At 53.4% G+C, this 23084-nt stretch overlaps 11 protein-coding genes across 11 annotated transcripts; 6 read left to right on the top strand and 5 right to left on the bottom strand.

Annotated features, from left to right (window-relative positions):
• Positions 1-4: 4 nt before the first annotated feature.
• On the bottom strand, positions 5-1123 carry AB675_5897 (Protoporphyrin uptake protein 1; the record flags this gene model as incomplete). Its single annotated transcript, XM_018146144.1, has 1 exon — positions 5-1123. The coding sequence occupies one exon, from the start codon at positions 1121-1123 to the stop codon at positions 5-7; it is 1119 nt and encodes a 372-aa protein (XP_017998667.1).
• A 1298-nt stretch (positions 1124-2421) lies between these two features.
• Positions 2422-3726, top strand: AB675_5896 (uncharacterized protein; the record flags this gene model as incomplete). Its single annotated transcript, XM_018146143.1, has 1 exon — positions 2422-3726. One exon carries the CDS (start codon positions 2422-2424, stop codon positions 3724-3726), a length of 1305 nt encoding a protein of 434 aa, XP_017998765.1.
• Positions 3727-3954: 228 nt separating this feature from the next.
• Positions 3955-6561, bottom strand: AB675_5895 (putative exo-1,4-beta-xylosidase bxlB; the record flags this gene model as incomplete). The annotated part of the gene is made up of 4 exons (XM_018146142.1): positions 3955-4550; positions 4606-5640; positions 5806-6064; positions 6109-6561. 4 exons carry the CDS (start codon positions 6559-6561, stop codon positions 3955-3957), a joined length of 2343 nt encoding a protein of 780 aa, XP_017998795.1.
• Positions 6562-7690: 1129 nt separating this feature from the next.
• On the top strand, positions 7691-8968 carry AB675_5894 (Alcohol dehydrogenase 4; the record flags this gene model as incomplete). Its single annotated transcript, XM_018146141.1, has 1 exon — positions 7691-8968. One exon carries the CDS (start codon positions 7691-7693, stop codon positions 8966-8968), a length of 1278 nt encoding a protein of 425 aa, XP_017998707.1.
• Positions 8969-9598: 630 nt separating this feature from the next.
• On the bottom strand, positions 9599-12363 carry AB675_5893 (uncharacterized protein; the record flags this gene model as incomplete). The annotated part of the gene is made up of 2 exons (XM_018146140.1): positions 9599-12041; positions 12095-12363. The coding sequence occupies 2 exons, from the start codon at positions 12361-12363 to the stop codon at positions 9599-9601; spliced, it is 2712 nt and encodes a 903-aa protein (XP_017998710.1).
• Positions 12364-13168: 805 nt separating this feature from the next.
• On the bottom strand, positions 13169-14055 carry AB675_5892 (GTP-binding protein rhoA; the record flags this gene model as incomplete). The annotated part of the gene is made up of 5 exons (XM_018146139.1): positions 13169-13324; positions 13375-13509; positions 13559-13756; positions 13876-13936; positions 13988-14055. The coding sequence occupies 5 exons, from the start codon at positions 14053-14055 to the stop codon at positions 13169-13171; spliced, it is 618 nt and encodes a 205-aa protein (XP_017998740.1).
• A 1299-nt stretch (positions 14056-15354) lies between these two features.
• AB675_5891 (uncharacterized protein) lies at positions 15355-15752 on the top strand (the record flags this gene model as incomplete). Its single annotated transcript, XM_018146138.1, has 3 exons — positions 15355-15440; positions 15492-15657; positions 15702-15752. 3 exons carry the CDS (start codon positions 15355-15357, stop codon positions 15750-15752), a joined length of 303 nt encoding a protein of 100 aa, XP_017998674.1.
• Positions 15753-16843: 1091 nt separating this feature from the next.
• Positions 16844-17980, top strand: AB675_5890 (scyllo-inositol 2-dehydrogenase (NAD(+)); the record flags this gene model as incomplete). Its single annotated transcript, XM_018146137.1, has 2 exons — positions 16844-17164; positions 17222-17980. The coding sequence occupies 2 exons, from the start codon at positions 16844-16846 to the stop codon at positions 17978-17980; spliced, it is 1080 nt and encodes a 359-aa protein (XP_017998822.1).
• Positions 17981-18179: 199 nt separating this feature from the next.
• AB675_5889 (Nuclease S1) lies at positions 18180-19100 on the bottom strand (the record flags this gene model as incomplete). Its single annotated transcript, XM_018146135.1, has 1 exon — positions 18180-19100. One exon carries the CDS (start codon positions 19098-19100, stop codon positions 18180-18182), a length of 921 nt encoding a protein of 306 aa, XP_017998772.1.
• A 1076-nt stretch (positions 19101-20176) lies between these two features.
• AB675_5888 (uncharacterized protein) lies at positions 20177-21184 on the top strand (the record flags this gene model as incomplete). Its single annotated transcript, XM_018146134.1, has 3 exons — positions 20177-20262; positions 20323-21068; positions 21117-21184. The coding sequence occupies 3 exons, from the start codon at positions 20177-20179 to the stop codon at positions 21182-21184; spliced, it is 900 nt and encodes a 299-aa protein (XP_017998861.1).
• Positions 21185-21573: 389 nt separating this feature from the next.
• Positions 21574-22560, top strand: AB675_5887 (3-oxoacyl-[acyl-carrier-protein] FabG; the record flags this gene model as incomplete). The annotated part of the gene is made up of 1 exon (XM_018146133.1): positions 21574-22560. One exon carries the CDS (start codon positions 21574-21576, stop codon positions 22558-22560), a length of 987 nt encoding a protein of 328 aa, XP_017998862.1.
• Between the last annotated feature and the right edge of the window lie 524 nt (positions 22561-23084).

Genomic DNA, 23084 nt, shown 5'->3' with positions numbered 1-23084 from the left:
CTGATCACTTCGCAATGAAGTGGCTTTCAGGATCTTGAAATGTACCTTCGCTGCGCCCTCCCTTCGCAGCTCTTCGTGTCTGCTTTGCCGCTTTCCGCTCCTCTTTGGCCAATTGATCCGCCTCCTTCTTCGCTCTCCTCGTTGCCCTCTTTTGCTCCTTGAGTTCCTTATTCTCTGCCGAGAAGTCTGCCCTGGGCCCCCTCAAGAACCGCCCAGGGTGGAAGGCGTTGAAGACGAGCAACGCAAGCAACATTGGGGTACTGTCGAAGACAAAGGTATAGTATTCACGCTTCGTGATGGATGATTCGGCGCCCGATGAGAATTCGATCAAGCGGTATAGATTGCGGAAAATGATGAGGAGTAGTACAGAGTAGAGGGCATAGAGCAGGTTTTCGACTCTGCGGGTGGACATGGGCCGTGAGTAGTTCTTTCTTCTTGTTGGCGGGATCTGATAGACTGATGGCAAGGTCATATGCTGCGAGCCGTGGGGCCCGGTGAGCTCCACCATGGAGGACGAATCCGAGTGATCGATGCTGTTATAGACGCCTCCTTGTCGAATTGTCAGTTGGAAGCGAACCGCAATAGCCATGAACGCCGCAATGAAGCAGAGCTGCACGCCGACGCCTGCCATGTATATATTTATGCCGAGTCTGACAGTCTTCGCTCCGTACTCGTTGTTGATCATCAGACCACCTCCCAGCTGTATTATGAACGAAAACACATCGCCCCAGACAAACAGAAGGGCGATTTTCCGAGCTCTTACGCCCCATACCTTATCTTCCCCTGGTGGAAGGAAGCAATGAAGCATTCGACCCAGAACCATGTAGCAGAAGGCATTGATCCAGAGAGGGGCCAGAATAATCAAGAGCTGCTGGTAGGTCTGGTAAGTCTCGCTTCGCTGGTCAATGACTGCGAGGATGCGTAAGATGTAGCCGGCCGTCTCCCACAGGCTACCCATGATAAGGACCCAGGCGAAGGGCTTCCTGTGTATGAACGCTTGAACTAGGTGTGCAGTTGTTGTGAGGCCAAAGAGCACACTGTAGGCGATTGCTGCAGGGAATGATGGACAATATAGCCAGAGGGTGTCAGGGTCGTCCACAGGATAGCATTCGAGTTTTGCCATGATGCCGATTCGTTGTTGTTTGAAAGGGTCTGCGTTGATGTCCCTATGATCGTAGCACTCGCAGAAGAAAATACTGCTTTAATATACCACCCTACCATCAGCCATATGAGTACCACTAGCCCTTATGGTCCAGGGGCGCTGGGAGAGGCCGTACGGTTCAAGTTAGTCCGTTACGATGTTCATAGGGTGCGGTCTGAGATTTTGTGAGTCCATCAAGCCACCGAGGGGCCGCGGGTAGGCAACAGAATATCGGGTGAGTTCATTTGCTTTCAAACCCACCTCGAGTTGTATCACGACTGCCATTGTAGTGTTGGTCTGTTATGGCAGGGGCTTTTCATGAGGCTTAGCTGCGACTGCCAGCGTGATAGCTCCACCAACAGTGGCAGCCGCAGCCAGCGTTTCTTTGGAGCCGCGTCAAGCATTAAGGCGAAGTCGAGAGGTCGGAGTCAATAACTTGGCCAACGCGAACAAGACCTGGATGTCGGAAGAACCTCTTCAGATATGGAGAAGAATGAAAGTTGGTTGTTGAAGGTCCACTAAATCGTATATGCCTAACGCTGAGAAGCATAGCGTGACCCTACCAAATGTGCCTATTTCGAGCGTCCTGGCCTGGGATTCGTTTCAGCCTGGAGACCTGATATCTGATATCACTCTCGATCCTACTGTATTAACATGCTTGCTGTCCTCGATGAACAGGGCAGACTCACTGTCCGACTGCGGATACAGCGCTCCTGTCAGTGACAGGGCTGTGTCATGATGTTGTGTCGGCGAACGAGACCTCGATTGGCTCCGGTTGAGCCAGCCTGTTTGGCACTAGAGTACTCAGAGCAGTGGTCCTGATATGGCTAGCAACATACGAATAAGCGGATCTAAAAGTCGGACAGGCTGTGCCACGTGCAGTATGTGAGATCCATGACAAGTTTGCACCATCGACTAAATCATCTGCAGAAGCTCGTCGTGTTAAGTGTGGAGAGGAGAAGCCGGTGTGTCTACGATGTTACTCAGGCAGTCGACCTTGTGTATACAACAGTTCGACCCCACGAAGAAAGCCGGATTCATTCACCTTTGTCAACTATGCGGCCACCGTTCCTGCACTGCTCTATCGTCCAGACCAAGACAAGCTCCAACTGCGTGCTTTCACATACTTTCGTGAGCGCACTGCTATCGAGCTGGCTGGCCCAATTTGGCAGGGTAGCTTCTTCACTGGAATCTTGCTGGCCATTGCGGACTCGCAACCAACCGTTCGGCATGCTGTCACCGCGCTTGGAGCCCTGCACGAGACCTATGGTCGAACCACGATGGCGGAAGTGCCGGCTTTCGCCCTCAGCCAGTACGGAAAGTCGATAAAGGGCATTGTTGAGCTTGAGACCACAGAAGAATCCGTCGAGGTTGTTCTCACGTCATGTATCCTCTTTGCTCTCCTGGAGAGCATGCGTGGCTTCCATCACTCTTCCATGAGTCACCTGGTTGCGGGCCTCAAGGTCCTTCGTGAAAGTCAGATCAGTGGTCGCTTCCCATCACCCCATTCGTCACTACTGAGCAGAGCCTTGCAATGGCTCTTTATACGCGCCGATAGCCAGCTGATGGATGTCGGAGGCGCTGAATTTGGACGCAGCGTGCAAGTATACCAACCCATGGAGTATTTCATGCCCGACTACTTCCGTGACATCGGTGAGTCGTTGTTCTACATTGAACTGCTTCACAACCGCGTCATGTACGTCCTTATGCGATGGGAGCCCATCATCTCGGAGCATGGCTACACTGCAAGCGTCACCGACGGACTAGAGAAGGATCGCAATAAATACCGGGGGGAACTTGCGAGGTTTCGCACCGCGCACGAGCGTATGCTCGATAGCAAATTGGGATTGAACTCCATCGAAGGGCATCGAGCAGGCCATTTGGCGATCAGCCTGTCCAGCAAAGTTACTGCGGTCTTACTTGAAGTCGACGATTTCGTGAACCCAGAGCAAGACTTTGACAAAAGTCTCGAGACTTTCCAAGCCATGGTCGAAGAATCCGAACAATTCATAGAGTTGTCCCGACGAATCAATACGATCGCTAGCCGGTCCTCTAACGGCCCAGACGAATCAAAGCCACGAGCCATTCTGACTATGTCTTCCGGATGTGTCCTCCCGCTTTACTTCGTTGCCGCTCGCTGCCGCCACAGTGCTACTCGTCATAAAGCGCTACGTCTGCTCCAGACTTGTAAGCGAAGAGAAGGATTGTGGGACTCAGATCTCGCCGCAGATATCGCTGAGAAAGTCATCTCCATCGAAGAGAGCAATGCCAAAGCCATATTTGAGAAACAACGCCTCAGATCCCCTTCCTCCTACGATACGTCTGAACAGACGATGACGCCAGGAGATCTCTCGAACATGACAAAACCGGAGCTCGATGTACCTGATGAGGCTCGCATTCGTACCGTTGTTATGTACTACGATCGCGTAGGGGACACAGGACGCGCCGAATTCCATCAGCGACCGCCCTGGACGGTGATACCTTCAGCCGGTAACAAGCTGGAGGGGTTTCGGTCGATCGAGCAAGTTGCTTTTGGCACACCGGGCCCAAGAGCAGTGGTGAGGGAAGTGCTGATGCACACCTAATCTACCAGCACTGCAGCGGTGTGCATCATCAGATCCTCATTACCCAAGCGGGCGACGCCTGCAAATGGGCCGCCAGAAAGATTTCGATAAGACATAGTCGGTGACTGCAAGTCAAGCTTCATGGGCGAAACCACTGACTGTGAGTCAAGCTTAAGAGGAGGAATCAGGCGAGAATAGGCTTGGGTATTAAGATCTTGTACATCTACTCAATACTCGATCTGTATACGCTCATCGCAGCTCCCGCACATCCTCGACCTCTGCCTTACGATATTTGGCGCCATGGTCAGCGGGCTGCTGCGGCCATTCGTCCAACGTCCCTTCCGATCCCGTAACTGTGAAATTCCACATCGCCAAGGGTACCTCTCCAACGGTGTCTATCATCAGCGCATAGTCGCCAGGATACAACATCTGGTTGCCCGACTCGTCGAACCGGCTCAGGCTTCCGAGCGTGAGGTTCAGTTGTGCGGTCTGTGAGGCTCCACCGGAGACGTTGAAGAGCCGTTCGTACGCGACAAGAGTCTTAATGGGATATGGCTGCGGCCCGTACGATCCGGTCAGGAACCCCAGGGTCACGTAGTCGGACGAGACGGAGCCTGTGTTGGATACTGTAACGGGTATAGTGGCGAAGGGGCATAGATCGAGTGGTGAAGAATCGTTGCAGCTCGCCATAAGGGCAGAGATGTCGTAAGTAGGAGACTCTGACGACGTTGTGCTAGAGTTGGATGAAGAAGCGAGCTCAGGTTGGCCGATCGAGGCAGTGAAGTTGGTGTAGTGGAGACCGTAGCCGAATGGGAAGACAGGGGTAGGATACCAACGATACGTGCCTGATTGAATGTCAGTTCTCATTATCAGGGCCAAGAGGGAATAGAAGTGACTTACGGCCTGGATTACCAGTAGACTCATTGGGACGCAGTCCCATGTCGGTCATCTCCACATCATTCACATAATGACCTGGGTAGACTGTCACCGGCAAGCGCCCCGCTGGTGCAGTCTTGCCGGTAATGACATTAATCAATGCAGTCCCGCCATCTTGGCCGGGATAGCCGCCCCAAATGATGGCAGAGATATTCTCGTTCGCAAGCCAGGCTGAGTTGTCGAGCGACGTACCGAATTGAGCCAGGATCGTGGGTTTGCCGAGAGATGAGATTTGTCCGAGCACGTCGACCACACCGCCGTTCCAGGAAATGCTTTCGCGGTCATTCGACTCAGACTCTCCGTCAGTATTGATGCCGCTGGCATAGATGATGATGTCTGCGACCTGCGCAGCAGCGAAACCGGCGGGGAAGTCGTCGGTTGTTGGGTAGTTATTGAAACTTGCATAAATGGCGTTAACGTTAGGCAGCTGTTGAAGGGCATAGAGTGGACTATGCGTGTATGGAGGGATACCAGCGTAGTTGCCCAAGAGTTCATCTGTAGCGTTGGCCCACGAGCCCATGATTGCAACAGTGATGTTGCTACCGTCCGATGAGCTGAGATCCAAAGGCAGGGTGCCGTCATTCTTGAGGAGGGTCATTCCTTCCTCGGCAGCTCGTAGCGCCAGAGCCTGTGCTTGGGGTGTGTTGACATCGTCGAAGGTGAGCGCACGGTATGGATTGCTGTCAGCTGAGTCGAAGTATCCCAATCGGACCTGAGCAGAGTACAAGCGAGTAATGGCTTGATCGATGGTCGAATTCTCAAAGAGTCCTTGTGCATAAGCCCCGGGCAGGTGGGATTGGTAGTAAGTGCCGCAGTCAAGGTCCGTTCCAGCAAGTAGAGCATCGGCAACTGCTTGCTCTCTGGTGTCGGTATAGTCGTGGGGCGAGAAGATGTTCTGAATCGAGTCGCAGTCAGAGGTAACGTAATGCCCGTCTGCCTCCCAGCCCCAGTGCTCTCGAAGGATATCTTGCAGGATATAGCTGTCCGCGCATGTCGGAACTGCAAATCTAATCAGCTTCGGTTCGGGCAAAAGGGCGTATGCTCGAAGATAGCATTGCAAGGTTCAGACGAGCAACCGCTTTCTCACTCAGAGACATATGCTCAGGCAGTCTTCGCGTGATGCTCGTTTTCGGACACAAGTTTGACCATGGGAGAGCAACTTACCGCCATTGAGCGCGTTGTAACTACACATAACTGAGCTGACTTTGCTGTCCCGTGCACACTGCTGGAAAGGCTGCATAAAATACTCTGAGAGGTCTTGGGGCGTCACTTGAGCGTCGAACCCGTATCGTTCGTTGCCGTGCCAGTCTTCCATATCATATGCCACGAAGTGCTTGCAGGTGGCTACGATCTTCAGGAATTCCTCGCTGCCCTGTAGGCCGGCAATCAGAGCCGCGACGTAGGACTTGATGTGGAAGGTATCCTCTCCTGCGTCTCCAATGCACGTCCCCAACGAGGATCTCGCACAGGGTTGATATTGGGTGTCCAGAAGTCCAGTCCAGAGCGATTGAAGTTGTTGAACGCGCGAGCCTCGGTCGAGATCGTTGATGCAACATTGAAGATGAGGTCGTTGTCAAAGGCAGCGGCCAACGTGATTGGTAGAGGGAACGAGGTCGCAAGAGAGAAGTCTCCTTCGGTGCTGAAGTTGACTCCTGGACTTTCGGCGACGCCATGAAGAGCCTCGTTCCACCACGTGTAGGGGTATAGTCCTAATCGTGGAACGCCTGGACTAGTCGAGCCTGTAAGGTTGAACTTTTCCGCCGGCGTCAGGACTGATACCAAGCCTTGGACTCTTTCCGAGACCGACTTGGAAGTGTCGCAGATAGCATTACCTGCGAGCGGACCGTTGGCACAGTCGGGATACTGCTGTGCCAAGGCGGGCACTGTCAAGACCACAGCCGACAAAAGTATTGAAAACATGTTGACTGTAGTTCGGTGCCAAACAATGAACGACTACCTACCTCGATTCACGAATGCTCTTGATGCGCCATCCGCTTATGTACTTACCTTGAGCTCGTCCATTTGCGCAGAGTCATGGACCAGTACATCCACTACGAATACATGACGGCATCGCAGGAAAAGTCGATCTTCCCCTCAACAACAATGCCGATCCTGTACAGTAAAGGCAGGCACGAAGCCTCGGGTCTTAGCCTCAATGTACATTGACAAGCAAGACTCTTCGCGTATCGATGAAGTGCCGGTCTACAACGCGAGACCGAATTCCGCGGTGTCGTGGCGAATGCTTGAAAACCTACCTAGGTATCCAAAATGAATTAGGCTGAATGTACAGTAGTCGATTTTGTGGGGTAGCAGTCGGACCTCTGTGGGGAATTACGAGGTGGTGGATGATGAACACCATCGGCATTGAACCGCATCTGGATGAAAGCAGGACAGTCGTCCGTGAGTTTGGTGAGACACAAGTCCAGCTGTACAGCGCACAGAGCGACTCTGCCGTGTCAGCCGTAGTGCTGATCGGAAATCGTTTCCTTCGATCGCCAGGTTGAGACCAAGTTACTACAGCAAGGTGGAGGAATCTCTGGAACGCGAGGCACGGAGAACGCGCAGACTTCAGTGCTCAGCACCTGCCCTGAACTGGCTGTTCAATGATACCGTAATCAGAACAACGACTTTGGTGGAAGGACGCGAACGATCCGAAGGAGTCGAAACAGGAACGACGAAAAGTCTGACATCTCGAATATTTGCCAAATGCCGAGCAGATTCTATTTAAGCAGTCATCCGGTCTCACTCGAGTGACATCCATTCGCCAGATGCATAAGCTGTGATGTCGAGTCATCCGGTCTCGTATAGACCCGTTCGCGGTCATCCGGTATTAAGCATCCGAGGGAAAGCATGCTTCCGATCTCATAACTACCTACATTCATACCTAACACAATGTCATCATCTACGTCGCATAGCAGAGCAGCAGTAGGAAGACATTTTGAAGAGGTCATAGCAACGGCAGAATACAAATACATTGACCGCGCGATCTCTCTGATCCTGCCAATCTTGATCTCGGTTTTCGTGTATTTATATTACTACAACGTTCAAGATGACAGCCGTCCTTGCGACGGCTGATAGCTTCCATCCTGCCTTTCCTGACCGGTCCGTTCCAAACATAGCCTACGGATCCTCATCATTCTCCCAGTTATGCGCTCAACACGTCTCAAGGACCCTCGGATGCCGCCGCGCCTACATCATCGCCTCGACATCCCTGGCCAAGAACACTCCCCATCTCACCAACCTCGTTTCCACTCTCGAGCAATCCGGAATCACCGTAGTGCGCGCCCGCACGGGCTTCTCACCTCACACGAAATGGGACCAAGTCATTGCATGCAGTGCGGACGCCCGGCCACTGCGACCAGACTGCATCATCACCCTAGGCGGCGGCTCACTGACCGACGCCGCCAAAGTGATCTGCTGGATGCTCGCCCAACCATCCTCCATCGACTCAATCTCCGGCCTCGAGACTATGTCCGAACACGGCTACCCTGAGACCTTCAACCACAACCTCAACCCACCCACGGTAAAGCACGTCGCCATCCCCACAACCCTGTCCGGCGGAGAATACCAATCCATATCAGGCATGACCCGCACCGACATCACCAACGGAGAGAGCGTCCAACGAAAAGTCCTCTTCTCCCCACCCGAAGCAAATCCTACCCTAGTCATCCTCTCCCCATCCCTCACCCTCACCACACCCCTACACACATGGCTCTCTACCGGCGTCCGCGCTTTAGACCACTGCGTCGAGACGCTCTGCTCGCTGCTCTCGAACCCCAAGGGCGATGCTTCGGCCGTTGAAGGCCTCAAGCTCCTCATTCCAGGACTCCTGGGCACGCGAGCCGATCCGGAGGGTCCAGAGGCGAGATTTCAGTGTATGCTAGGGGTTATACAGGCTATGAGTGCTGTCGGTACTGGTGTGCCCATGGGCGCGAGCCACGCTATTGGCCACCAATTGGGTCCATTGGGCGTGGGCCACGGCGAGACGAGTTGCGTGTTGCTTCCGAGTGTGTGTAAGTGGAATCATAAGGTGGGCGCGAATGTTGAGCGGCAAGAGAGGGCGAGGGAGTTGCTTTTGAAGATCGACGCCGTCGTTGATGTGCTGACGAAGGCAGATGGGAAGGGGAAAGAGCGGGATCTTGGAGATATACTCGACATTGTGATCCGAGCGCTGGGAATGCCGAGGTCTTTGAGAGATGTTGGTGTTGGGAGGGAGCAGTTGGATATGCTCGCGAGGAATAGTCTGAAAGATCATTGGATCATGACGAATCCGAAGCCGATTGATCAGAAGGAATGGGTTATGGAGATTCTGGAGATGGCTTTTTGAAGGCCGTGAATTGCAGGCACGATGCCCTTTGTGTCAGTGTACAGGCGGGCAAGGGCAGCTATGACGCTCAAGTCATGCCACGCTTACGCCTGGGTCCTCAACATCATCCTGATCAATCATCCTCACTTTGTCAAAGGTCTCCCTGGTCCGTGACATTGTCACGTTGACAGATGTGATCTCCATGCTGAACTTTGCTTGTCCCACCAAGTAGCAATAGATACCACCATGGCATGACAGTGAGCCTGTGGCAGCGGCAGCCATGATGTTGGGAAAGGAAAGTGAGGTCGAGGGCAAGAAGACGACTGTTATACCCCATCAACAACGTAAAGATCCGACGCAAACCGAGACTAGCACTTCACTGATCCGGTTAAGAAGCATGCACTATACTCTGCGTGACTTGAGACCAGTTGCTGCTTGGCGCATTCACTTAGACAACTTGGACGCGCAGTTACTAGTGGCTGAGGTTCCAAGTAGGTTGTATTCGAGAACACTCTCTGAGAATGCAGGCAAAATGGATTGCTAGAGACGCCTCCACCGCACAAGTGCAGTGAGCTAGCGCTCGCCATCGCAAACCATCCATCTCATGCAACCCTTGACGGGGCAACGGGCCCTTAGACGACTTGGGCCACGTTAGCAACTCAGCTTAGCTAAAGCCTCAACCCACTTCCTTGCATCAATGCCCATCCCCTCCACAACGCCTCTCGCACTCGTAGGCGTCGCGACGGATGAACTTGCAGCACTAGCCCCACTCACAGACCTACCAGCGTCGCTACCTCCCAGACCAAGCCATCTCCCACTACTGCCGTTGCGCTTCTGCTCAACTTTAGCATTCCCAGGATCGATGGCTCGCCGCACCAGGAAAGCCTCGATCTCGACACCACGGCCGTCGAAGTCAGGTCTTGACCCCTCGCGTTGCTGACGAGAAAGCTGATTTGGAACGGCAGGACCTGGACTGGGAGCTGCACTGTCATTTGGTGTGACTGGAAGGGTAGTGCTCGGGCTTAAGGAGCTGCGCATCCAGACTATCCACCAGCCTCGAGCGGTCTTGACGGTACGTTCTATCTCGTCTTCGCCACCTTGCCCAGGTCGTGTGGCGATGTAGGTGTGGAGGAGCTGAGAGTGGATGTTCAAAGCATCGAGACGTGTGTAGTCAGATCGGACGAGTGTTGTGTTCTGACGAGAAGCGGCGGAGCTAGCTTCGACAAGAGGTGGAGAAGGCGCTCCTATCGGTATGCCCAGCGTGTACCATGCGCCTGAAGCACTGCGGCTTTGAGCTGATTTTGCCCCAGATGTCACTCCAAGCATACCCTCAGCAGCTAAACTGCCCGGGAGTGGGATGTTGGGAATGCTTGTCCGGACAGTGAGCTTTGCAGGATCATAGATCCAGTCGTATATGCCAGCAGAGCCAAGCTGATTGACTTTGTCGCCTAGCACGTCCATGAGGCGTTCAGGGATACGAGCAGGATCTGTGCTGCGTAATAACGGCTTCTGTAGAGGTCCTAGCTGATGGTGGATAGATCGATAGGAACTTGGCATCGTCAAGGAGGCAGTCTGGAGATCGAACAGGAAAACGAAAATGAATGGTCTGTGTACGTAGACGATCACCCGTAGTTTGTCATGACTTTCGGACGATCTGATCGGAGACGTCGAATTACGGCGTTGTGAGCGGTGTCGATGGTCGAGTTGCACAGTGACTGTCCTCATGAAGATACGCGAGCTGTCCCGGGCTGCGTCTATAGCTGTCTCATGACCAGGCTCGTCGGTGGCTTCGGCCTCGAACTCGGCGTTCTCAAGATCGCCAGGAAGGCCAATGAGGAAGCGACCTATCGAGTGCTCGACACGCTGGACGAAAGGCGCTGCAGCATGCTCATCGTTATCGCTCATCTCGGGGACTGGATCGATCTGATTGAGTTCTTCCTGTGGAGTCTCTGGAACGGTGTCCTTCACAGATACTTCACACGTGTCGGGCTGTTTTGCATTTGATTCCTCATTCTGTCCAGCTGAAAAACCCTTCGGATTTAGAGTCCAGCTCGAACCATACCCGAGCTTTAGATAGCTGACCATTTTATCAGAGTCGAAGTACGATCCGGAATGCTCTGCTGCGCGTGGCGATTTGTCACTCTCCTCTGCACTTCTCGTTGCGTCCGCGAGCGCTCTTTCGACGATGCCGGTAACAGGTGGAGGGATTCGGGGCGGAGCAGAGGAGCCATTCCTCGTCGCTTTGCCGGAATCTGGCGACTTATCACGAGAGTGACGATACTTCGGGCTCAGGACTCCCTCATGGAGCGGCTGCCTGCCATGAAGTCGTGCATCCGTCCTCTGCTTCTTTCTTCGTGCTCTGGGCCGAGAGCTTGGATTATCACCCACGCCGTAAGCATTGTCGCCATCCGTGGATATTGCTTCCATCCACTGGGACACAGTCGCAAGAGAGCGCCTCGACAGAGCACCTATGCCGGAGAAGACAAGACCATCCGCAGCCAGAGGCTCATTGCCAGTGCCGAGCCAGGGTGTTGGATCCTGAGCGGTCTTTTCTGGAAGATCGACTGCAGGAGCAGCATCGCCATAGCGACCCACAATGAGATCCTTGAGGCCTTCGGTCCGATGGACGAAGTCTTCCAGAACTTCACGTTCGCCGCTGCCCCATTCCTCTTCGCCCACACCTATCCCGAGCTCACCTCCACCCGCCAGCTTCGTGCCATTGTAGACGTCCACTATGGGATTTCCGTGAAGCAGCACGTCCCACCGGCTGCTGAACCTGGTCCAGTATTTTTCAAGCACTGCACTGAACCTTGGACGTCCCAGACGAGTATGCAGGTCATTGAGATTTGCCGCTTGATGAAGCAAGAAGATATCGTGAGCTCGTTGCAGCTGAGCTATGAGCAGCTGCCCAGGTGCGACTTCCCGGGAAGAGAATTCCACATTCGAATCTGGTGGTGACTGCTGTTTTGCAGCAGCAGGCAGCCGAGTCAGATCAATAGACACCAGAATCCACCATCCGGGCTCTAGCTCATGTAGAACAATCCTGGACTTCTCGGTCTCAATGGCACTGACAGAGGTGCCGTTGGAGAAGTTGCTGCACTCGTTGTCAATGAACTGACGTGTATGGCGAGCGGACGACGTACATACTTGGCGAAGTCGACCATGCCACGAGCAAGACCTACCTGACGCAGCTGCTCATTCTTCACGGCTTCAATTACCTCTGTTGCAGCTTTGTTGTGCGTGTCAGGCCTGTCCTTGAACAGCGTCTGATGTTTCCGAACATGCTGATCATTCGAGTAATGGAAGAAGATCTGCTCGTATTCCGTCTCATCGCTGTCACCGAAGGCGGGATTGTAGATCGTGAGGAAGGCGAGTTGCGCCGGAAGCACTTTCCCGGCGCTCGATACGGATGACATGGCGAAGAGGAAGTCTTAGAGGAGCCATGGAGTAGTGCTGTCCGCTCGAGCGATCCGCGAGAGTGCTACGCAAGGGATCTGGTCAATACCATGCACGGTGTAGGAACACTGCAATGAGGTAGAGACATGGAGTTGACATTTGACCGAGAGCACGTGACCAGACCACCAAAAAGAACTTCGCACAGCAAGCACACTGCTGATCTGGTAAGACAGTCTATGTATCTACTTCATCTACAGCGACTCATGGTGCGGATGCGTGCAGTTGATCTGGCCAGCAGCTTCACGACATGTCAGTCAACTTGCGTGATGTGTCGAGCGTATGAAATCATCGTGTCGGCCACAGAATTCAGACGTGGCAAGCACAGCACCACAGACAGAGCCTCAAGTTGTGTTCCTTCTGCAATGTTCACATCTGATTGTCTAGTATATGACTTGGGGGTGAATTAGTTGCATGGATGACCAAGGCACGACTTTGCAAACGCCGTAACGAGAGCGCCTTTGATCGAGTAGTGGACTAATGGTTATCTCGGTCGCAGAAGCGAAACGCCTTCGATGCTGGCGGGGCCCAGCACCTGATGCTGACCAGTGGAAGACTCATAGATCTGCGTAGACAGGAATAACGCTGCTGACTCCCATTTGCATTCTTTCCCACCCTATGTTCCCCACCCAGATTCCCGCCAAAAGAGGATGAATGTCAAGACGTCAAAGGCGACAAATGGATGGTCTTGTTGGTTGATCGTATCCAGGTATATTCGACAGACGGCGGAATGGTTGCACGCTGTGGTCGTGGTCCCATGACACGCATTTACAGGATCATACACTTATGCTTGCCCTTGCCGCTCTTGCGAGTCAGAAGAGCAGCACGGGTCGCCGATTCGAACACCTCGCGAACGCCGTGGTTGGTCTTGGCTGAGCACTCAAGGTACTTGTAGGCACCGATCTTCTTGCGGACTTCCTCACCCTGGTCTCCTCGTTAGCGTCTTGCACCGGCTTCGCTGTGGCTAGCCTTACCTGTTCTGGCGTTACCGGTTTCTGAGAGGTCTTCGCAAGCTCTTCGATGGTCTTAGGATCGTGACGCAGATCACTCTTGCAGCCGACGAGGATGATGGGGAGCCCTTGGCAGAAATGTAGAACTTCAGAGATCCACTATCAAAGTGTTAGCTGCGATTGTTTGAAATGATTGTGGCCTGCGAACCTTCTCTTGAACGTTGTCCAGCGAATCGGGGGAGTCGACGGCGAAACAGATAAGGATGACATGAGAGTCCGGGTATGAAAGAGGTCGAAGTCTGTCGTAATCCTCCTGACCAGCAGTATCCCATAGGGCTAGTTCCACGTGCTTTCCATCGACCTCGACGTCGGCAACGTAGTTCTCGAAGACGGTGGGGACATAGACCTATAGAGATGTGTCAGTACTAGGACTGAGAGCCACAGGGCCGGCATGGGACCCATTTTGTTTATCGCCGCTCGTGCTATATCAGTGGCGCAGATAAAGGAGATGCGGTGGGAGGATACGCATGCTGTCCGGATCGGTCGAGTGGTGGTCTTACCTCTGGGAATGTACTTCGAGAAGACACTGGTCCATCATTAGCATCAACGCCAGATGACTTGCAATTGATGCACTCACATCAACAAGCAAGTCTTTCCGCAGGCACCATCACCGACAATGACGAGTTTGCGACGGATCTCAGCCATGGTGGCCGGCTCGATTCTCGGTCGGGAAAAGGTCGAAAAGGAGTGGGATGTTGACGGTAAGTTTCTCGATCCAGAAGTCTGATCAGAAGATGGTTAATGGCGAGGCGTGGTGATGAGAAGATGAATAGATGGAGGATTGATGGTGAAACTGGAAGAGGCTGTTGAGATGCGGAAACACCTCTAGCGGCCGTGGAGACCCTGACCCTGCGGTTGGCTTTAAGGTCTTGAAACCCGCAAAACACCCGCCGTAGTCCTTCACACGCGATAGAGACTGGTAAGCTTGATTTGAGAAGCAGATGAGGATTTCAGACGAGACGTAAATTAAAGAGCAATCGTCCTCGCTTCGATATGGAATGGTTTGCCTATATCTCACGATCAAACGGATGTGCTCGTGACGCGGGATGGATATGCGCGATGATTGCCAGTCCTTCTCCGCCTGAAGGTAGCCCGGTCGCCTAGAAACGGCTCACCCCAGGCATTACTGCAGCAGTCTTATCTCTGTCTTTCCGTTACTACAGTAATCTAACTTGGCGGTAGAGCCGCTACATTTTGGACATCGCGACCACTGTTCTGCGACTCTCCGCAACCAGCGCGATCCCCGGAAAGACATGAATCAAGTCAGACCACGAGCAGGCGTCTTCGCTGTTGCTGTGAGCCGCCGTGAAAGGCACTCTCCGTAGGAGCCCATTGACCTGACAATCGATGGCAGAAAAGAATCGATTGAAGCCAAGCAGTGTGCGTGCAGATCCCGAACTTGGGCACTTCCATGCTTCGAAAGCCGCGTCTTCTCACAAGTGTTCAATGGGTGGCTCATGTGCTTGCATACAAGAATCCGGGATGCTCCAGATCCTCTTCAGACACACGCCATCTGCGGCGGTGCAAGCTGAGCCACATCTCATTTGAACCCTATGTCATTACTCCGGGCGTTGGGGGAACTTTCGATGATCGCTGCTTGAACCCAGCTGCCATGTCAAAAGGATACTAGTATCATGAAACTTGGCAGGAACGCTACCCTTGTCCAGCTGGTAGGTATCACTTGCATCCTGAAGGTAGCCAATCCCAGCGATGCTCCTATTATCCAAGGTTCAGGTTTCGTTCAGCAGGTAAGTACACCGTGAGATAGTAGTGCTGCTCGCAGCCAGACGTTACTGCCCCGCCGTTCAGGAACGTGTCAATGGTTGCGTCATACCTTGCTGCTCCCGCGATAAGTACTTGAGGGGCTCCTTCAACCGATCTGACTTGTCTCTATCACCTAACACTACCTCACAATTTAATCGAAAGTCTTGAACTGAATTCATCATGGACAATCTGATCAACAAGGGAAAGTCGATGCTGTCCGGCAGCGGTGGCAGCCATGGAACTACAGGGACTACCGGAGGACAAGCGTACGCCTCGACATTCGCTCCTGACATGTATATTTACTGACATTTCGACAGCTCGGGACAGCAAGGTGGTCAGGACTATCTCGACAAGGGTGTCAATGCTGTGCAGGACAAGCTCGGCATGGACAAGGACCACAAATATGACAAGTACGAGGAGAAGGCTACAGATTTCGCCAGAGGACAGTACGAGAAGAGCTCTGGCAAGCCTGTCAACCCTAAGGTACGGCGGCGTCATCGAGAAACCGAGCTCCATGCTAACATCAGAAACCAGATCTCCAACTAGTGTCGCCCCTGAAGAAGGAGATCCTCCTCTGACTGAGGCCTGCCAAACCCAGCGGTCGGTAAGCCTACGAAATGCTTCGTCATGGGCAAAGAGGAGGAAGAACGCATTACAATGAACTCATCTATACACCAATGATACATGGATATCCCACCAATGGCCCTAGGACGTCGACACATTGACTTGTGGACAAGTCGCAAATCATCTTCGTATGAGGCGCAATCGCCACAGTCTGGAACCCGCTAGCAACATGCCGCAGAAACACTGCGCACTTTGTCCAATCTCAACCGACAGGTGTTTTCCGAAGACCGCTTGTCGGTGAGTACCGCTTCAGACCTGTTACTCGACCCTCCTTGCCCATCACCGACGACCGCTCATGACCTGATATAAATGTCCCCATGCGAACCACAGGTTTATGTTCGCTCCCGGTGCCTTCCAGGCGTCTTGATGCCGCCCAACCCGGTCATGCACGTTCCTGCACGGTGGTCTGATCTGAAGTAGTACTGCTGCACCCGTGGGCCTCGCGTCGATGACCCTCGTATCGCAGCAGTGAATTGACTTAACAAGATAAGACTGCAGCCGTCGCGGTCATGCCAACGCCCTGCAAGGCCACTGGCTACACGATTTCTTTGTCGGGAAGGAATATCGTCCTGCACGTCCCCACGTTCATCACGCTATGCCGCGCAACGGAGCAATCCGACGGGCTCGAACCCCTGAAGATCTGCAAGCGGTCAACCTCGGAATATCTTGCCTTCGGGATATGTTGCCGTTGGCAAGAACACCTTGCCATATTATTATATACATATTACGAACAAATCCTGTACATCTGACCTGTTAAAGGTCAGGCTGTCAGGATGTCACAGGCCAACGCGCAGTTCGCCGCAAAGTCAAGGCCAATGTAGCCGAGTGAAGTGTCTACACCCCACCAGGCATCACACCGACTACTACGTTCATTCACGTGTAGGGAGTATTCACTTCCCCTTTCATGAGTTGTTCGACACCAAGGCTTGACGTTCGTTTGACACAGCTTGCAGGCTGTAGTGCTATATTAGATGCGCCTTCCTCCCTCGGCAAGCCACTGACATTGCACACTCGTTGTCCCTACGCAGTATTTACAGTCGCTACTATGTCTCGAAAGCTCAAGATTGGCATCGCTGGCCTCGGCCGTATGGGTGCCCGCCACGCGAACCATTTCAACGCTCTCACGCCTCGAGCAGAACTCATCGCCGCCTGCTCACCAGCGCCGCACGAACTAGAATGGGCTGCCACGAATTTGCCAGATGTGCGAACATACTCAAGCTTCGACGAGATGCTTGAGAACGAGACCGCCCTTGAAGCCGTCGTCATTGCATCCATCACCGCCGCTCACGCCGAGCAAGCCATCAAGGCTATGCAGAAGGGCCTCCACGTACTCTGTGAGAAGCCACTGAGTATCGACGCCGAGATCGTGAGTAGTCGGGATATGCTTCTGTGAATGCCAAGAGCTAACACCAAGGTTACACAGTCCCAAACGGTCGTCGACACATACGCCAAATCCATCAAGCAGTATCCCTCTCAGAAGGTCATGTGCGGCTTCTCCCGCCGTTTCGACGCCTCATATCAAGACGCCTACGCAAAGACGCGATCTGGTCTCATCGGGCGACCGACTATCTTTCGTTCTCAGACCTGCGACAAACGTGACCCTTCAGGCTTCTTTATCAACTTCGCTGCATCGTCCGGCGGGATTTTTGTTGACTGTTCGGTCCATGACATCGATTTAGCACTCTGGTTCCTGGGCGAGGACTCAGTCATCAAATCTATCAGCGCTGTCGGCGTGTCGGCCGTGTCTCCTGGCCTAGACGCGCACAATGATCGAGACAATGCAGTTGGATTTGTGGAGTTCTGGGGTGGGAAAATTGCCTACTTCTACACGTGCAGAATGATGGCCGCTGGTCAGGAGGACTCGACAGAGATCATCGGAACTGAGGGTAAGTTGACGGTGAACATGCAGCCTCAGATGAATCTCGTTAGTATTTACGAGTCGACGGGCATCAGGAAAGAGATTCCACAGAACTACTATGATAGGTTTCGGGAGGCTCTGGTCAATGAGGCTAACGAGTTTGTGGCGTGTTGTCTTGATGACAAGCCGTTGCCGCTGAAGTTGTCGGGTGCGGTGAGTGCAGTCAGGATTGCTCATGCGTTGCAGGAGTCCATGATCTCGGGGAAGAAGATCGACTTCGATGAGGCCGGGACGAGGATCGTGCCAACTTTGAACGGCCACTAAACCGCTGCTCTGCTGCAGTTTCGAGCATCACGGGAGACAGGGCGCCAGGCTGATGATCAGAAACCAGACTCCGATACATTCACCTCTGGCAGATGGGCCATCATACAAGCGAGACCTGAGCCTCACGGCATAGACGGACAAGCATGATAGATCACGCACCTGGATAGACTACGATTGATTGCACTAGGGCTAATGGCATCTACTTCAACTCATCCTGCACGATGAGCATCCCATCACTTGCCTCATCCCCAGTAGCATCAGCCATCAAATTCAACCAAGCAGCCAGCCTCCTCCCACCATTCCTCACCTGCTGATCCAAAATCTCCACAGCACCCACATAGTACTCTCCACCCAAATCCCCAGCCTGCACCCCCTCCACATCATCTCTCAACACATAGCTACACACATACCCATTCGCCTCCTGCGCCCACTCCAACGCACACTCCGCCGCATCACTAACACACTCCCTACTCACATCCCCCGCCTCCCCATCCGAATCGAACAACTCCTTCGCCCACAAGAAACTTGCCTCCTCCTCCCTCTCCCGCCTCGGATCCCCTGGGGGGCCAGGCCACCACTCATCCCGCTTCCGATACTTATTCGGCATCAGGCTATCCCACACACTATGCAGATTCGTCCTTCTCCCGTCAAACACAACCTCAATCCCGTTCCCGCCGCGGTCCTCCTTCTCCGTGTGCAGCGGCTGATGGATGTCGCCGATGAAGTGCAGCACGAAGCGGAGGGACTGGGCCTGGAGGAAGCGTGGGAGGGAGGGGTCGAGGACGCGCGCCGTGTGGTTTGCGATGGCGGAGACGACGCAGCCGGTGTGGGGCAGGCAGTCGCGGGTGATGTTGATGGCGCAGAGGCGGGGTGGGTCGTCAGCGGCGTCGATGTAGTGCCAGGCGCGGGTGTAGGCGAAGATGGGGATATGGGCGATTTTGTCAGGGAATAGGGCGGCTTCTGAGATATCTTGCCCATTAAGCAAACGATTTGTCCATCTCGTTGCTTCAGGCGTCAGGTACAGCGAGGCAAGGTAAGCAACAGTGCGATGACCTAGAGATCCCCATGCAAGCGCTGTTGATGCCGTGCAGGCAGCGACAAGTAGGTTGGCAATTCGCATCTTGGCTGTTCCGACCCGGAGTGTAAACAATTACGAAAGGTGCGACCAGTGCGTCAAACGATGGGAATGTGCGTCTTTATTGTTGGTCACATATGCAGATAGCTCAGTAGCATCGTCGATGACCATGTGTTTGCATTGTTGTCCGGGAGCATGACCTTCTCGGCGACCGCCTCGTGACCAATGATGCCTGGTGATGCCTGTTGACTCTGAAACCAGCCTTATGTGGACGCGAGTCGTCGAGGCCAACGGTACCTGTTACGGTGAACCGTGGCAACCATAGCCGCTGGTGAACAACTGCAGGCGCATATTGTGCGACTCTTTCACTCAGGACTAAATTTCTGTCAGCTGGCTGCACGAAAACGCTGAGGCTACAGAGCGACAGATCGCTTTCTCAACTCAGTGGCGATCATCACCTCCATGCAACGAGCACGGCAAACCCAGCTTGTTCTGGAAGGAGATCTCCAATTCCCTGGATCGTCTTTTTTTGGGCGCTATTTTGAAGCACGTGTACTTTTGCATAGCTTGAAACCGACGGCCATAGACAAGCAGCCCGAGAAAGCCGCCATTTATATGAAGATTCGGTGCAGGGCTCGCCGCCTAATCGGCCTCGGATCTCCGTGCCTAAACGCGCTGGGCCACCCATGGCAACGCCAAAGAGGCAGCTGAAGCTCGTGAGTGGTAGTACGAAATGCGGTGAGCGAGCCGAATGTACGGATAAGGATGCCCAGTACCCGCTACCTCAGCCTATGGTGAGGCAAGCAAATTAGCAATCTATCATGGCCTTCTCGAGCAACAACGCTTCCGCGGAAGCATATAATCGACTACAGGCGTACAGCATAGTCCTCAACGCCGGTTTTGCAGTTTCATAAGAGCAGCAGCAATATAACGCGGCAAAGAGGCACTAACTTTTGCATGCGTCTTTATCATTGATAGGTTTCGGCTAACGCGTCACCTGCATCTGAGAGTTCTCGGCTTCGCGCGGGCGCAATGCCTCTTGTCAGCCGTCCTGTATATCAGAAAGCCATGTCTGTGAGTCTTCCATAAATCGACAACTCGTCTCTGAATCAACCGTCCTGATGTTTGCACGCTTCAAGGAGTCGTTGAGTCCTGCTCCCCAAGAAATCTCGACAAAACGCCGCGAGCAGATAAGGAGGGCACAGCGGTAAGCCTTCTGTCGCTTGGCGTCTTCAAGCATAGCCCTACAGCATACTAAATTCCACAGTACACATCGCGAGCGAAGAGCGAAGTATTTGGAAAACCTCGAGGCTGAGATCAAGTACTTGCGAACAGAGAATGGCCGCCTTACGCGCGATTTGGCGCGGAAGGATATCGTGAACGACAGACTTCGCATTCTCCTGGCTGCCAGCAACATAACAATCCCTCCCGAAATGAATACTGTGGAAGACTCGGCGTTGACAACACGCGTAGAAGTAGTGGGCAAAACTGGAGAAATGCAGCATTTACGCCTGACTACAACTCCAGCAGATGCATCATTACCAGTGTCGTCCGGGCGGCCATCGCTCAACCTCCCGCCTCCAAGCAGCAAAGACCCACTCGCCTCAATTGAGGACGCTCAAACCGCGATCTCTTTCGTACTCGCCCTCGAACAGCCATGCCTCCCACATTGGCATCGGCATATCGGCGAGGACGACGAGAACGGTCATGCAACGCAACTGCAATCCTCGATCCTGGAGATTCCGCCTGAATCTTCCGACGTACAAATGCTGGATGCGCAAGTTGCAAAGGCTCAGCCTGTACCTACAGGCACCCAGTGGACTGTGTCTACAGAGCATCTGAGGACACAACTCGAAGCGCTAGCGCAAACATCGAAGAGACTGAGTCTCGAAGGCGAATTAGTACCGGTAATGTGTTGGAAGGCGATCACGGAGTGGCACAAGAATGCGCCAATTACTCTGGGTCAACTCGCACGGCTTGAACAGGCGCTGAGGGAAGAGATCATGTGCTATGGTGAGTATGCCAGTCGTTGTTCATTGCGATGTTACTGACATGTAGCAGGATTCGGTGCGGTCATCGATACCGTGACTTTCGATGCGATCTGTCGCAGAACGTTGAGGAGCCATTAGCAGTCGAGCTACTTCAATGACAGCGCCATCCCAGACTTTGTGCGTGCAGGGCATGTGGGGTACCCCACGGAATGTTGTCAACCTTGGAACCTCGGTCGTCTCCAGCTTTCAAGTTTGACCACCCCCGAATGAGCAAGCACGACCTCCCCTACCCCAAACTGCTATGCAAAGGCCAGAGATCATTCTCGCAGGTTCATTCGCACATGTTCCCCTCGATCTCGGAAGTTCCGGTGGTCCCACATGTGCTATGTGTAGCCTGGACATGTACCGATCCATGTTTGGACTGTGGGGCATGGGAACGCGAATGACAGATTTCACATACAAGCAGCACGACTCGCAGTAGACGAGAATGAACGGCGCCAAACGACGGGAAACAGCACTCTTCAACCATGCCTACTCACAGGTTCTTAGGCAATTTGCACGATTGCTATCATAGCACCGACACAAGAGCCAATGGCGAGCTAGCGGCCAAGCTGCAAGGCCAGAACGTCGTAATTGCCGGCAGTGGCAGAGGCATTGGACGAGCGACAGCAGAGTTGTTCAGCTATGGAGCGAAGTCTCTGAGCTTGGTGGCCCTCGAGCAGGATGAGGTGGACGAAACGGGCAGCATCTGCAAAAAGCTGAATCCCACTGTCGAAATCTACTGTCAGGCTCTGGACGTCTGCGATCCAGTCGCAGTTCGCAAATTCCTCGACAATGTCGTGTCACGTTTCGGGTCGATAGACACTCTGATCATGAATGCCGGCCGTCCACCACAGTGGCTCCCAACTCACGAAGGAGACCCATTGATCTGGTGGAACACTGCAGAGGTATCCATGCGCGGTGCTTACAATTTCAGTCGCTACGCTCTCCCCTACATGCGCAAGCAAGAGCACGGAGGCCGGATCATCTTCACTTCCAGCGCCGGCGCACATTCGAACCAAGGCATGTCAAGCTACACTCTCGGAAAGTTGGGAATGGTTCGTCTGGCCGAGATCATCCACGTTGAAAATCACGACCAGAAGGTGAAAGCGTTTGCAATTCATCCAGGTGCAATAGCCACCCGCTTCTTCCACGATTTCAAGAACAAAGTGGACGGCAAGACCGATGATCTCAAATATGTCTCAGCAGACGCCGAGGGCGAGTTGAAGTCAGCCAAAACCGCTGTTGCAATCCTGGGAGGGGGAGATGTCGATTGGGATACGCCATACCTAGCAGGTGGTATGATGACGGTTCTGGCAAGCGGACAGCTTGACTTCATGTCAGGGCGCTACGTGGACTGCGCAATGAGGATTGAGGATCTTATTGAGGAGAAGGATGCGGTGGTGAAGCATGACCTCTATCGAGTACGTTTGCATGCTGGCGAGAACGACTTCCTGCCAAGATTGGATTACTGAAAAGCGACCGGATTCGCAACGAGCTCAAGACCAGCAAAGCCAGCCGTCGAACGTCAAACCCATCCCAATCACAACACGAAACAAGCACGGTCAGCGAGCAATCCCGGTGCCAATCCACTTCAGATCTACTCTACTCAGCGATCGAAACATTACTATGGTAGCGCCAGATGAGATTAATCAGCGGGCAACCCTGAATGCCCACTAGAGCGTAAGAAACCTGATCTAAGATCGGATTCACACCTGGGACGCAAGGATTGCTAAAGACAGGCGATGATCACCTTTCAAATGATGTTTTCATGATAATATCAAGGCGTCTCAGCACAATCGCTGTTCTCGATAGTCCACCTTCACAGAGTGACGAGAGTAGCGGCTGGCAATGGACTTGTCAAAATTGCCGTTGTCGTTGTGTGAGGCTCTGCGACATGTTGGGTGCTCTGCTGCCCCCTTTGATAGCATTCTGCAACTCAGCCACGTAGTAGAAACGTGTCGTCCAAATGTTGACCCCGAAGCTAGCCGTAAACCTC

This window comes from Cyphellophora attinorum (genome assembly GCF_001299255.1).
Source record: "Cyphellophora attinorum strain CBS 131958 chromosome Unknown Contig17, whole genome shotgun sequence".
In the NCBI taxonomy this organism is placed as follows: Eukaryota; Fungi; Ascomycota; class Eurotiomycetes; order Chaetothyriales; family Cyphellophoraceae; genus Cyphellophora; species Cyphellophora attinorum.
Note: the sequence above shows the minus strand (reverse complement) of the source record. Positions and strands in the feature narration are given on the sequence as shown.